This window comes from Dysidea avara, chromosome 4 (assembly GCF_963678975.1).
Source record: "Dysidea avara chromosome 4, odDysAvar1.4, whole genome shotgun sequence".
Classification (NCBI taxonomy): domain Eukaryota; kingdom Metazoa; phylum Porifera; class Demospongiae; order Dictyoceratida; family Dysideidae; genus Dysidea; species Dysidea avara.
Genome location: NC_089275.1, coordinates 48,967,783 through 48,981,491, shown reverse-complemented (window position 1 = coordinate 48,981,491; position 13,709 = coordinate 48,967,783). Strand labels below are relative to the sequence as shown.

Genomic DNA, 13,709 nt, shown 5'->3' with positions numbered 1-13,709 from the left:
TGTGTCCATGCTCCACTGAAAACATAGCAGAAGCCATAATATCCAAGATCCCAGCTGTACACATGTTGTGGATCGTTAGGTGTGTGCCTAGACTGCATGTTGCAGGGGATCAAATCACCACTGGGTGTGGGATTTTTTTCTGCATTCTTCATGTGTTTTGTTACATGTTCTGGCTCCCTGTATTTACAGACTACAGGCCGGTATTAACAGACCTTCCAACTCACCAACATTTAGGGCTTTTCACCCGCTCACCCACACAAATGTATTTGTCATGGACTGACTGTATATAGCGTAACGTAATGTAATATTATTAGTAAGATAGGCCTTATTTAGAATGTATGAGGTAATTGCTAGCATGTGTTTACTATACAATAAGATGGAGTTGTAGTGTGTTCCTTGCGGTCCGATGTATCCGTCTGAGACGAGACGATCCTTCCTGAGATTAACCCGGAACCTGTATATACTATTGGGCCACCCCTCATAATACTGGTGCTGTGAAGGAGTTATCCCATTACTGGTGCTGCGAAGGAGTTACCCCATTCAGCAACATTTGTAAACTGAGACGCAAACGCTGTGGTACCGTGGCATTGGACTTTCTACTAACGGTACCCAGAGAGGCAAGCACCCGCGTAACTAAGACAATTGTTTGCTGTTTGTATTTTTCAGTGGATTGACTGCCACGATGGAAGAATCGGCTCGCCTACGCACCTCACAGAAAGCATACCGCTCGCACGTGACTAGAATTCTGAACAAAGTAGAAGAGACACTAGCCAACGATATTGATGAACTGGCCCTGACCTATCTGAAGACCGCCATGACTCAGCTGGAGAAGAAGAAAGAGCAAATCGCTGCCATTGACCAACGGATCATTGAACTCACACAGGATGCTGATGAACTAGAAACAGCTATCCTAGACTCAGAGGAACTACAAGACGTGATTTTGGAGAAGATCAATGAGCTGAACCAACGAGTGGAGACACTATCGAGACAACCTCGTGTTAACACTACTCCAGTCGTATCAGAACACGAATCAGGGGAAGATGTAACCCCAGAAGCCTCCCAAGAGAATGCGAGTACCACAACAAGCACACCACAATCAATTAACACAACCCCCAGTGACACACCTGCAGTTTGTGCTAGTGCTGTAGCAGTTCATAACACTGCTCCAATCACTTCAACAACATTTGAACCAGTTGTTCCTAGTACATCATCACTCACAACCACATTGCTTGAGTCGGCCCCACTTTCAGTCTCATCAATTTCTCATCCATTAGTGACCTATTTACACAGCTTGGGACCTCCTCCATTGATACCAGCTTCTACAGATACCTCTATACTGTTCCCACAATTATCAAGCCTGAATCTTGGGGGTCAGCAGTTCACCGAGCCTTGCAAGAATACCTGCAGTAACTTCTCCATCATTATTGGGTACTAGAACCGCAGATCACAATCAGTTTGCCACAAGCAGATTACCAAAGTTGACCTTACCAACGTTTTCTGGAAACCCCCTCACCTGGTTAACCTTCTGGGATTCATTTCAGGCTGCAATTCACTTGAATCCTACACTCAGTGGGGTACAAAAGTTTAACTATTTGAAGGCTCAACTTCAGGAGGATGCTGCACGAACAATTGACGGAATTCCACTCAGTGATCACAACTACCTTCATGCAGTCACCTTACTGCAAGACCGATTTGGGCAAACCCATAAGTTAGTTGCTGCCCACATGCAAGCTTTGTTAGAGGTACTGACCACAAAAAACAATCTAGCTAGTTTGAGAAAATTCCACAACACAATTGAGAGTCATTCTCGTGGTTTATCCTCCCTTGGGAAATCCGATCAGACCTATGGTGACTTGTTAGTGCCGATTATTCTTGGCAAGCTACCCAAGGATATCAAACAGAACCTGGCAAGATATTCCCCAAGTGCAGAGTGGGAGTTCTCACAACTGATGTCGGCTATCCTCAGAGAAATTGAAATCCTAGAAACTGGTAGTAATAACTCGTACAGATCCCCATTTACAGCTGCATTTACGGTGAACTCCAAACCACCTGGAAATCACAAACTCCATGACAAGGGACCACAATCTTGTGTGTTTTGTAAGGAATCCCATTCAGCTAATCAGTGTACCACAACTGACCACCAACGAAGATTAGAGATTGTTAGAAAGAACCAACTTTGTTTCAATTGTCTGGGAAAACATAAGGTCAACACCTGCTCATCAAAACATCGCTGCTGTAAGTGCCATCGCAAACACCATGCCAGCCTTTGTAGTGAAGCCACCTCTTCTAAGAAAGAGGAAAATGCAAAGACAACCCCAGTCACCCAGGAAGGCTCTTTAAGTACAGTGGTCTCCCAACCAGTGACAACAGCTTCACTCCACTTGGCGAGTTACCAGACCTGTCTACTGAAGACTGCAGTAGCCACTATTTCAGCTGGTGGCACCTATGTGGAATCAAACATTCTTTTGATGAGGGATCGCAACGTTCCTTCCTGGCCAAGGGACTTGCAGACTGTGTTCAAGTGCAGCCACATGATACAGTACTATTGAACTGTCACTCTCAACCTTTGGCACTGGTACTAGTCATACTGACAAGTTTGATGTAGCCACAATCAATCTTCACACTATTTCTGGCAATTTGATACCGCTAACTGTTTTGATCGTACCAACCATTGCTGCACCGATACATACAGTGGATCAGAGGTCAATCACTAACCTCCCTATCTGAATGGACTACGTCTGGCTCATCCACTTTCTTCAGCAGAGCAGTTCTCCATTACCCTGCTGAATGGAGCAGATCAGTATTGGAAGATAGTAGAGGACCATGTGATCAGAGGCAATGGTCCAACTGCCGTAGGATCAAAACTTGGTTACTTACTCTCAGGTCCACTAGATACACCCACTCAAGGAAAGATGGTCACAAACATGTTTCATGTAGCAGCCCAGCCGGCTCCAACTCCTGATTTAGAACAGTTCTGGGATGTGGAGTCAGTGGGAATCATATCCAAGGATGAGTCAACAAACAGTTTTCTTGACTCCTATATCATGCAGAGTGTCGAATGCTTAAGTAATGGTTCCTGTTGTGCCCATTTTCCATGGAAGGACAGTCATCCTCCTCTACCAACGAACTTTTCTGTGCTCATCGTACCAGATCATTGGCTCGCAAACTGGCACTGAATCCTACATTGCTCACCAAGTACAGTGACATCTTGGTGGATCAGGAACACCGTGGTTTCATTGAGCAAGTGCAAGATCCAGTTAGTACCACAAGATGCCATTACATTCCACATCATGCTGTCCATAAGGACTCACCTACAACCCCAGTACGCATCGTGTATGACTGTAGTTCCCATCAAGCAAAGAACCAACCAAGTCTGAACAATTGTTTACTAACAGGCCAACCCCAACTCAATGATCTGTGCTGTATCATTTTAAGATTTAGGCTACACCCTGTTGGAATCTGTACAGACATCGAGAAGGCTTTTCTGCACATACAACTTCGTGAAGATGATAGGGACTACACCAGATTCCTCTGGTTAAGTGACCTACAGGATCCAGACAGTGAGTTTGCTACTTACAGATTTAGAGTCGTCTTGTTTGGTGCTGTGTGTTCCCCCTTTATGCTGAATACTGCCTTACACTGTCATCTAGCTCAATACAATTCACCAACTGCACAGAGCATGCTTGCAAACTTGTGTAACAATTGTTGCTGATACCAATAACTCACAACTCAACTGACTGACAAAAGCATGTGACCTACTTTTACATGTGCATGTGTGGCTATTTACAAAAGAGGTGTTGATCATCATACAATACTAATAGTATTTATATATCTATTACATCACTACATAGCTACATCATTACACTTGTACGTAGACAATGTAGTATCTGGGTGTCCATCAGAATCTGAAGCTATCAGTTATTACAATGAGGCTCGTTCCATAATGAATGGTGCCCACTTCAACCTTAGAAGTTGGGCCTCCAATAGTTCTCAACTTATGGACCAAGCAAGCAGAGACAAGATTTCAGATATCAACAATCCAGTCAACGTTTTAGGGCTACAATGGAACACAAAGGCAGATAAATTGTCACTTACATCTAAGTCTTCCATCCCCAGTATCACCTCACTGATCACCAAGAGAGAGGTCTTGAAGGAATCATCCAAGGTATTTGACCCCCTGGGACTACTTTCTCCAGTGTCCGTCAAGGCGAAGATCTTCATGCAGTCACTATGGCAACGTAACCTAGACTGGGATGAACTGTTATCTAATGAGGACCAACAACAATGGCTCAGTATAGCAGAGAACATCCAAGAGGCCAGGTGTCTACAGATTTCAAGACAGTACTTCCCTATAGTCAGTGCTTCAGAACAACCTGACACGTTACACATATTTGCTGATGCGAGTCTCACAGCTTATGGTGCCGTAGCCTTCCTTTGTAGTGGCAACAATACATCCTTTGTTATGGCAAAGTCCAGAGTAGCACCCCTCAAACCACTGACCTTGCCGAAGCTCGAACTGATGGGTGCACTCACAGCAGCAAGACTATGTGACTTCATTGTTCAAGCTCTACGTCCTCTCACTTTGCTCACTCATTTCTGGTCAGATAGCCAGATTACTCTTCATTGGATTAAGGGAGAGAAACGCACTGGCACCTTTGTCACTCATGGTGTCACCGAGATCCTCAACCTCTCAAGACCAGATCACTGGCAATACTATCCAACACAGGACAACCCTGCAGACCTTCTCACCAGAGGCATTACTTCTTCACAACTGAAGTCATCTACATTGTGGAAGCAGGGACCTCAATGGTTACCATCCAAGGACAATTGGCCCACTGAGCTTCTCGCCAACCATTGAAATGCAGGCACTGGCCGTCACCACAACCAGTTTTACCCCATCAGCTACCCAACAACCTTCAGGTACTATACACATCAACAATATTATTGACATAACTAGTTATAGCAGATTGTCCAGACTTTTGGCAGTTACTGCATATGTGTGTAGATTCATTACCAACTGTAAGAAGCCATTGCAGGAATGGGTAACTGGACCGCTAACACCAGCAGAGCAACACCACACTCTAATCATTTGGGTGAGGCAGTGTCAAGAAGAGATTACTCGAGATCACTAATCGTAATACAAAGTCTGCAAACAGATTACCACTTGTCCGCCAACTACGTTTGTTTTTGGATGCAGACCAGCTAATACGCTGCGGCGGAAGAATACACAATGCCCCCCTAAGTGATATGGCTAAGTTTCCACTATTACTTCCACCCAAGTATTCGCTGACATCGCTGATCATTCACAGTGTACACCTACGGTTGTTTCATGCTGGAACCAATGCTACGTTAACAGCAACAAGACAGAGGTTTTGGATACCTACTGGTAGACAACGGATCAGATCTCAACTACACCAATGCGTCATCTGCCGTAAACATAGTAAAAAACCGTACCAGATACCAGATCCTCCACCTCTACCATTGATTTGCACTTGTGCTTCAATTCCCTTTACCATTACAGGCATTGATTTTACTGGGGCTCTCTACGTATGCAACAATCACACTGAGGAGAAAGTGTACATTTGCTTGTTTATTTGTGCCACAGGCCATGCCATTCACCTTGAGGTCATTACTGATTTAACAGTGGACACATTCCTTCTGGAATTCAGGAGATTTGCTAGTCGTAGGTCACTCCCACAGATTATTGTATCAGATAATGCGACTACTTATCAGGCAGCTGCAGATGAACTTCAGCGGCTTCTACAATCAAAACATCTTACTGAGGCACTGGGAAGGCAAGGAGTACAGTGGCAGTTTATCCCAAAGCGCCCCCCCCCCCCCCCCCCTGGTATGGTGGAAGGTGGGAACATCTTATCGGTTTAACGAAGATGTCCTTGACGAAGGTTCTGGGAAGATCAAGAATTAGTTTAGTTGTGTTGCAGACACTAGTAGTGGAGGTAGAGGCCATCCTCAATGACAGGCCTCTCACACATGTTTCCTCAGACCTAGAAGATGCCGAGCTACTCACACCAGCACACCTTCTACATGGTCACCGCGTCACATCATTGTCCCACACAGTAGTGGATGAACAGGACTTGAATGATCCTACCTATGGTTGTATGACAGATGTTACCCAGAGAGCTCAACTGCAGGAATCAGTTTCAAGCACGTTGGAGATTTGAATACCTAACTTCCCTTAGAGAATATCACAGAACTACTGGAAACAACAGCCAGCAAGTCAAGCCAGGAGACATTGTTTTGGTGTACGATGATAGTCCAAGAAACACATGGAAGTTAGCAATTGTTGAAGAACTGATGACTGGGAAAGATGGACTAGTACGTGCAGCAAAGATCAAGACAACACAGGGGGACTAACCACCCCATAGCCAAGCTGATTCCATTGGAAGTATCAACACCAATTGTTCCAGAAACACATGGACCCAACAGCACTGCCCAGCAAGAGACACCGGGATACAGTGGAGAGACGACCACACAGGGCAGCTGCTCAGAGAAGTAGAGAGAGGGTCAAGAATTGGATAGAGCAGCTTGGCGGGCCCCCGGAAGATGTCATGGACTGACTGTATATAGCGTAACATAATGTAATAATATTAGTAATATAGGCCTTATTTAGAATGTATGAGGTAATTGCTAGCATGTGTTTACTATACAATAAGATGGAGTCGTAGCGTGTTCCTTGCGGTCCGATTGTATCCATCTGAGACGAGGCAATCCTTCCCGAGATTAACCCAGAACCTGTCTATACTATCGGGCCACCCCTCATAATAGTATTATCACCTGTATGCCAGCCAGAAACTCACTAGAGCCTTCCACTATAACACGAGAACATTCAGGACTTTCTGAAACTAGTAGATATCATGTGAAACACTATTATATGATTGTGGGTTTAAATTGTAATCACCTGTAAAGATTTTAAACAGTATGCCGATGGTGGGAGTAGTTTATGATGAAGATATTCGGCAGTTCACAGTACATGATAATGTGTAATAAGGATTAATACTGAGAGGAATTCTAAAAAAAGGAAAGTGCAGGTGTGAGCTATGACTATAGAGTCTCTGAAGCACTTTGTGTAAAAGCATAGCTGGAATATTACCTGGTGAGGGGAGTTGATAAAGGTGAAAGTCCAGTTGTATCTTCATCATGTGATGCAAACCGGACCGTCATGCAGGATGGAAAATGGGTATAATGATTGTAGTCAAGTTGTGCAGTAGTGAATCAGCTGCAGTTAACAGCAGTGTATAGGTTTAACTGGGGGTAATCAGGGTATTTGATAAGGCAATACGGTACTCCATTGGCCCAGTGTGAACACAAAATGACCCACACAACTCATGGCTACTGCTCCAATTTTCTCAGCACTAGTCCAGCTTTGTCACTAATACACATCAAACATAAGCTGATTGGCCCAGTGGTATACTACTGGTGGAGCAAAAGATATCTGGGTTGGGCCAGTTTGGCTCAGAGTTGAAATACGTACTTATCAAAAACTCTGGGGGCAATGCATTTTAGCCAACCAATTTGTGTATGAATACTTGTTTTAGAGCCCTCATCAATGTGGGCTCTGCATACACTTTGCTAAGTACAGGGAGCTGAGGGTAGATTCATCCACACAAAGTTTTTCAGCAGTTGAAAATTCTGGCTTTAAGGTTACGGTATAGTCACGGGCAATCATTCAAAATTTTGAATGCCTATCGATACTTTTTGAGAAGCCCATAAAACCAGTCTAGCAGCGTGAAAAGTTTTAAATGAAGGTGAAGCCCTTCATATTTAATGTTTTTATGTAGCTACAGTGTAGTTTGAGGCAGGTGGAACACTACAATTTGTTGTAGTAACACAAGTAAGCCAGCCCATACATCGCTCAGCTCCAGCTGTCACTACCATGTTTTTCCGCCACCAAATACAGCAAAAGCTGTAGGCTCTATTGGCATTTCTGAGGCATAGTGATGCTTTATTTTAAATTTATTAGGTCCTGTGGAAGCGTTTTTGGCGTGTTTCTTCCCAGGGACTCAGATACAAGCCTTCAAAGAGCTTGTTTCACTCCAAAAAACGACTAAAAGTTCAATAAAACGTCTATACAACCAGTAACTTAAAAAATCGCTTCCACAGGACCTAGATATTTTAGTTGTTTAGTCACCTGTGTTGAAATTATAAGGATTCAGTAATCTGTTAGTCTGGTTTTTGGCAGTCGTTGTTCTGTAGTAAAAACAAACAAGCACAATTAGTTGTATTACTAACACAACACAGTTGTTGAAATTATTTATCCCTGCTTGGTTTAAAGCAGGTTTCGTAGTTTGTTCCGCCCACGCATTTTAAACTTTTCCGTAACCTTAAGCCTTCTCACAGTGGCCTAACATTATATTCACAGAAAAATACCCATCACTCATACATATGTAATTATGTTTGTGTTACAATGTTATACGCTATTTTAAATAAACTTACTCCAATCAAATTTTCTGATTATTTTCAAATAAATGGTCTTCCAACCCGGTCTCACCCTTTGACAATTCGTTGTTTACCCTCCTCTATCAATGCTTTCCGCCATTTATTTTTTGTCAATTCGACATTTATATGGAATTCGATCCCTTTTGATGTGTTGACAAACTTCTGTTAATCATTTTAAGCTAAAACTGAAACATTTTTTTTAAATTCTGATTAATTTTCTGTAACTTTCATCTTATTGTTTGCGTGTGTATTTGTTTTTGTAGCTGTTTGTTTCGTATAGTTGTATGTTGTGTGTAATTTTTGTGGGGAAGCACCCTGTACAGGCTTATGCTTTTTGTGTGACCCCTGTCATTGACAATTAAAAATTGATAACGAATAAATAAAATAAATACGTACCGTGTGACTGATGAGGTCGATAGCAGGAACACCAATGTGTCATCACCATTCTTTGGATCTAACTGTACACCTTGTAATTTCTGGGACTGAGACGAGAGGACACATACTTCCAAATAATGCACATCAAAACCCTGGGTACAAAGCAAACGCATAACACTATACCTGGAAGCACCGTTTACAACAAGGATGAATATCAGTGTGCATTAAACATCTTCGCCGTACGTCACGTGCACTGTTTCAGTAAAGAAGGGTGGGGCACCTGGCACACAACGTATTGAATTACTGTTCACATGTTAGAATGGCTGAAGTGAGGATCAATGCAAGTGGTGAGTAAGTGTGACACTGTCATATAGACATTATCTATGATACCGTAGGTTGTGATCGTCCTGTATTGAAAGATTTACTAATTCACGTGATACCAAACGCTGCAGACCAGTGGTACGAGTTGGGACTGCTACTACTAGAGCCGAAATATGAAAATGATCTTAAAACAATTGAAAAAGATACAAAGAATGATGCCAGAACATGTTGTAGGAAAATGTTTGACAAATGGCTGACCACTAGTACTGATAAGCTAGCTAGTTGGGATAAAGTGATAGAAGCTCTTACACTTGTTGGACTGAACAATGTGGCCAGTAACATCCAACAGTTGCTAGGAGAAAGTGAGTTATAAATGAAAGCACTTGTAAAGTGCAGATACTCTCCAGTGTGGCTTAAATTGTGAACAAATAAAATTCTCTAGATCTAGCTGTTCCTGGCTGTCCATTGCCCACATCTGGTAGCATAGGCGGATCTGAGGGGGGGGGGGGGGGGGGGGGGGGCAAGGGGTGCTGTGCCCCCCCTGGCCCTTCTCTTGCCCCCCTTGGACTCACTGTACTATATTGATACCAGAAACTGGAATCATACATTCACACTGTATTCAGAAGTATAAAAAGCCAATGGGAAACTGAAATAGAAGAAAACAGTTATAAATGTACTTTAAAGTTATACTGTATGTTATAAAGAAAGTGAAGCAAATAATAAGTTTGAATTTTTGTGCTAAGATCGAGATACTCTAATAGAGCAGTCACTACTCTAATAGAGCAGTCACTACTCTAGTAGAACAGTCACAATTCTAATGTCATTATAACAACAATATCTACACCTTATTCTTGATTTAGTACACTTTACCATCAAACAGGTATTATCTCACTAATCTTTATATGCATTGCAAGCATACACTTCATTAGCTAAATGTTATCAAAAATGCTCCCAAATTCAAACCCAGGAGGTAAAATTTTTTAATTTTTTTTCTCTAACTACAGCCTTAAAACTGCATGTCTATCATTCATCCAACTATACTGAATGAAGTTATGCAACTGAATATAACTTGTGTAATAGAATTCCTCTTAGTGGAATACACACTGTTGTACACTAAAACTTCTTGCCCCCCCTTGGCCCCTCCTGACAATGCCTCCTAGATCCGCCTATGTCTGGTAGTGTAAAATTCATGTTTGTGCAACTTAAAAAGGAAAGTACATGCTTTTATCTTTTTATGGTTGTGTCAGGTATAGCTATAATGCCTTGAAAAGCTGCCAATTGGAAATGAATTGCCCGTCCACATACAAATGCCTGAGTCCAGGAAGAATTAATAGTGGACTAATTTACAAAATGAAATACTACAGTGACAGGTTGTTAGTAATGCTCAATATTGTGTAAGGCCATGTCACCAATAATGATCCTACAGTGGCATAGCTACCATTGAGGCAACCGAGGCAGCTGCCTCGGTAAAAAAATGATGACAGAGTAGTCATCGTAATATACTCTAATAGAGCATTCGGTACAGATTATAGCCACTGTTCTCATTACACTACTTGGTCTAAATCATTTACATTTATGTTAATTGTCTTTAAATTAATTACTTTTCAAAACTTCCAATGAGTTAACTGCATGGCATTGCATTGAGCTACTGAATTGATCACATCATGCATTAGCAGTTAAAATCAAAAAAATAGCTTCCACATGCCATTACAAAACATAAATAATTTTCTTTTCCTTGAGGGAGCATACCCTCATACTTCTAGTTTGACATGTAGCTTAATATCACATGAAAGAGATGATCTCTGACTTAAATATCACATCAGATCAATAAAAAGTATAGTGCACAGGGGCGTAGGAAGCTATTTGCTACTGGTCCGGTTCTGCCTGTGAGGGACCTGGGACAGGGTGGATGCTAGGGATGCTCTTTTCATTTGCTCTTTTCGTGCGTTCTGAATGCTTCAGTGGCATCTTTCCAGTTCGAAAAACCCTTGCTAATGAATGATAGATCCTTATTAGCAACTTTTAGCTTTCCTTCTGTCTCTGCTTTACGACATAAGAAACAAAATGCCAGGTCAGAAGCTTCGTCGTAATGCAGCCAGCTCCATCTTTCAAACCACGCAGCTCTAAACGCTCGTTTTACTGGGTTCTTATTACCAAACGTTCTGGTAGGGTAGTTAAAGCTTCTCGGTTGATGAGGCTTGTTCAAAGCTCTAAAAGGTTCACTGACAGCTGTCGACAAAGTCGCAGATTGAGTCGCCATATTAATGCCTAAAAACGTGTAATTATTAAGTGAGTTCATTATTAAGTCATGCGCATGCGCTTGTTGCTGGGCTGGGTAGCTAGATTATGAATGCATTTTTTTTTAAAAGCAGTGAAAAGTGGTCCGGCCAAAACCGGACCAGCCGGACCAATTCCTACGCCCCTGGTGCATGTGCATGACTATGACCTCCATTGCAGTCCATAGATGGCCTGACCTCTAAAAATATCTCTGGAGTAAGTCAGCTTTTTGTGCTGAGTGAAATTAAACTCAGTAGTCTAATAATTAAAGCTATAAAAGCATGGTATACTGTAGCATTAACTAAGCTGGAGCATTACTTATGACATGTAGAAAAACGCTCAGAGTCTTCTGAAACAGTTTCTTCTACCCAGCTAGTCAACCTGCAAATGCCAAACTGGAGAGTGTTTGTGAATCAGTTGAGTCAGACCTTCTTAATTATGTCAATGTATAAACTTTGCCATGGTAAAAATTTTTCCTGGCTACACCACTATCCTAGATATATAGCAATGAAACACTGCCTTCAGTAAAGCTCCATCACGCAACTGAAATATGTTTAATGAGTTACACCGAGTTTTTAACGTCATAATCATGTTTCATCACAGTCACATGATTATTCAGCTAGACAATTGGGTGTCACCTCCTGTGACCACACCACCCCCACCGAGAAAGAAAATACAAACACAGCTATGGTGTATGTATGAGTATAGCAGTGTCTGGAATTAGATGTAGTCCTCCATTGTTTAAAGTGTCCAGAATGTAAAAAGTACTCTACTACATGTACAGTGGCAGATTTTGTGTAAGGTCATACCAAACTAATCATAAGGTTTCATGGACTATTTTCCCTCTTGTAGTGACCTGACAGGTTGAAATTATACCATTTCACCTAAAACTGACTGTTTTAATAGAATATAATTATGTGATAGAGTATCTCAATAAATTTTATAGGTGAAGGTGTTGTAACTGTTCTTCATTTTAAGTATATAGGATTGCCTCCTTTCACCTCAAAGGCATTTGTTATTCCTGGTAGCAAGCAAGGCCAGATTTTCGTTGTTTTACACTTGTATAGCCCATTGTTTTACAAGTGGACTAACTTCAATAAGCCACCTCAAGGCTGGAAAGATAAACAATATACACACAGGTTTTTCAGCTAACAATTTCAGAAAGCCTGCACACCTAGCCTGGCTAAAAAATTATTCAACCTCATTAGCTAATTGCATGTATCAGAGTGGCAACACACATTACTTGTAGTTGGTGATCAAATACTACAATTCCATTTTATTATTTTCACCAGCTAACCATTCATCTACTGATGACTCAACTGATGAACCAGTAGCTACCGAGAAAGGAAGGAAGAAGACAAAGTCAAAGAAGGAAAAGAACAAAAGACCAGTCAGAACTCAATCAGGTAACAATAGAAATATTGGTACTCACTGATTCACAGTGTTAGGCAAGTTACTTTTTAAAAGTAACTAGTTACATATTACATATTACTTGCAACTGAACTATTTAGTTACAGTTACATATTACCCATAAAATAAAGTAACTATAATAATATTACGTAATATATTACTTTGTGTCCACAGCCTTAAGCTGTCACGTGTGAAACTATCACCTTATCACGTGATATGATTGCGTCGTTGGACAATGTGCAAATCTTGGTTATAAGTAAGAAGCTGGTGAATAAGCTTCATTCAGTAGGCTTCATTACTTTGTTGTGGCTAGGCATTACTCAGTGGATTTCTAACGAGATTAGTAACTTCGTCACTTGTAGTAATAACATTACATATTAGATTCGTTACAGTAACTATATTACTTAGGTAACGCGTTACATTTGTTAGTAAAGTAACTTGAGTTATATTACCTGTTTTTATAGCGTATTTCGTTATATTACTTAGTTACCACAGAAGTAATAATATTACATAACGTGTTACACATGTAACGCGTTACTCCCAACATTGCTGATTCAGTTTTCAAACATGCACAAGTTTATAACCATTAATCCTGCAAAGAATCGAACTTTCAGGGAATATGTGTTTGCATACATGGCAACATTAGGTCTCATAGCCTAACAATACACACTGATTATAAGTCTGTTTCACTAAGCTACTTGGAGAAGGTTACATAAATGAACACTGTAACTACAGTGGCTTCCGTACTTGTTATGAAGTGATGAGCAACTAGCAACTAGGAAGCCATAATAGTCCTCACCAATACTAGTTTCCAGTAAACATCACTTGTCATGTATTCACTGATGAACCTGTAAACATTAACATCACTT

General features: G+C 41.3%; 2 protein-coding genes across 2 annotated transcripts; both read left to right on the top strand.

The window, feature by feature from the left end:
• Positions 1-3,094: 3,094 nt before the first annotated feature.
• LOC136253946 (uncharacterized) lies at positions 3,095-4,858 on the top strand. Its single transcript, XM_066046603.1, has 2 exons — positions 3,095-3,560; positions 3,876-4,858. Exons 1-2 carry the CDS (start codon positions 3,095-3,097, stop codon positions 4,856-4,858), a joined length of 1,449 nt encoding a protein of 482 aa, XP_065902675.1.
• A 389-nt stretch (positions 4,859-5,247) lies between these two features.
• LOC136253945 (uncharacterized) lies at positions 5,248-6,578 on the top strand. The gene is made up of 4 exons (XM_066046602.1): positions 5,248-5,802; positions 5,943-6,077; positions 6,127-6,336; positions 6,429-6,578. Exons 1-4 carry the CDS (start codon positions 5,248-5,250, stop codon positions 6,576-6,578), a joined length of 1,050 nt encoding a protein of 349 aa, XP_065902674.1.
• The last annotated feature ends 7,131 nt before the right edge of the window (positions 6,579-13,709 follow it).

What these genes read in the sequence shown, in the direction of transcription:
- LOC136253945 (XM_066046602.1), top strand. Translation starts at nt 5,248, where the DNA reads ATGGCTAAGTTTCCACTATTACTTCCACCCAAGTATTCGCTGACATCG. An exon ending in AGGCACTGGGAAGGCAAGGA is followed by an intron (nt 5,803 to 5,942) that starts GTACAGTGGCAG and finishes GTTGTGTTGCAG; the next exon opens with ACACTAGTAGTGGAGGTAGA. An exon ending in TCACATCATTGTCCCACACA is followed by an intron (nt 6,078 to 6,126) that starts GTAGTGGATGAA and finishes GTTGTATGACAG; the next exon opens with ATGTTACCCAGAGAGCTCAA.
- LOC136253946 (XM_066046603.1), top strand. Translation starts at nt 3,095, where the DNA reads ATGGAAGGACAGTCATCCTCCTCTACCAACGAACTTTTCTGTGCTCAT. An exon ending in TGACCTACAGGATCCAGACA is followed by an intron (nt 3,561 to 3,875) that starts GTGAGTTTGCTA and finishes ACTTGTACGTAG; the next exon opens with ACAATGTAGTATCTGGGTGT.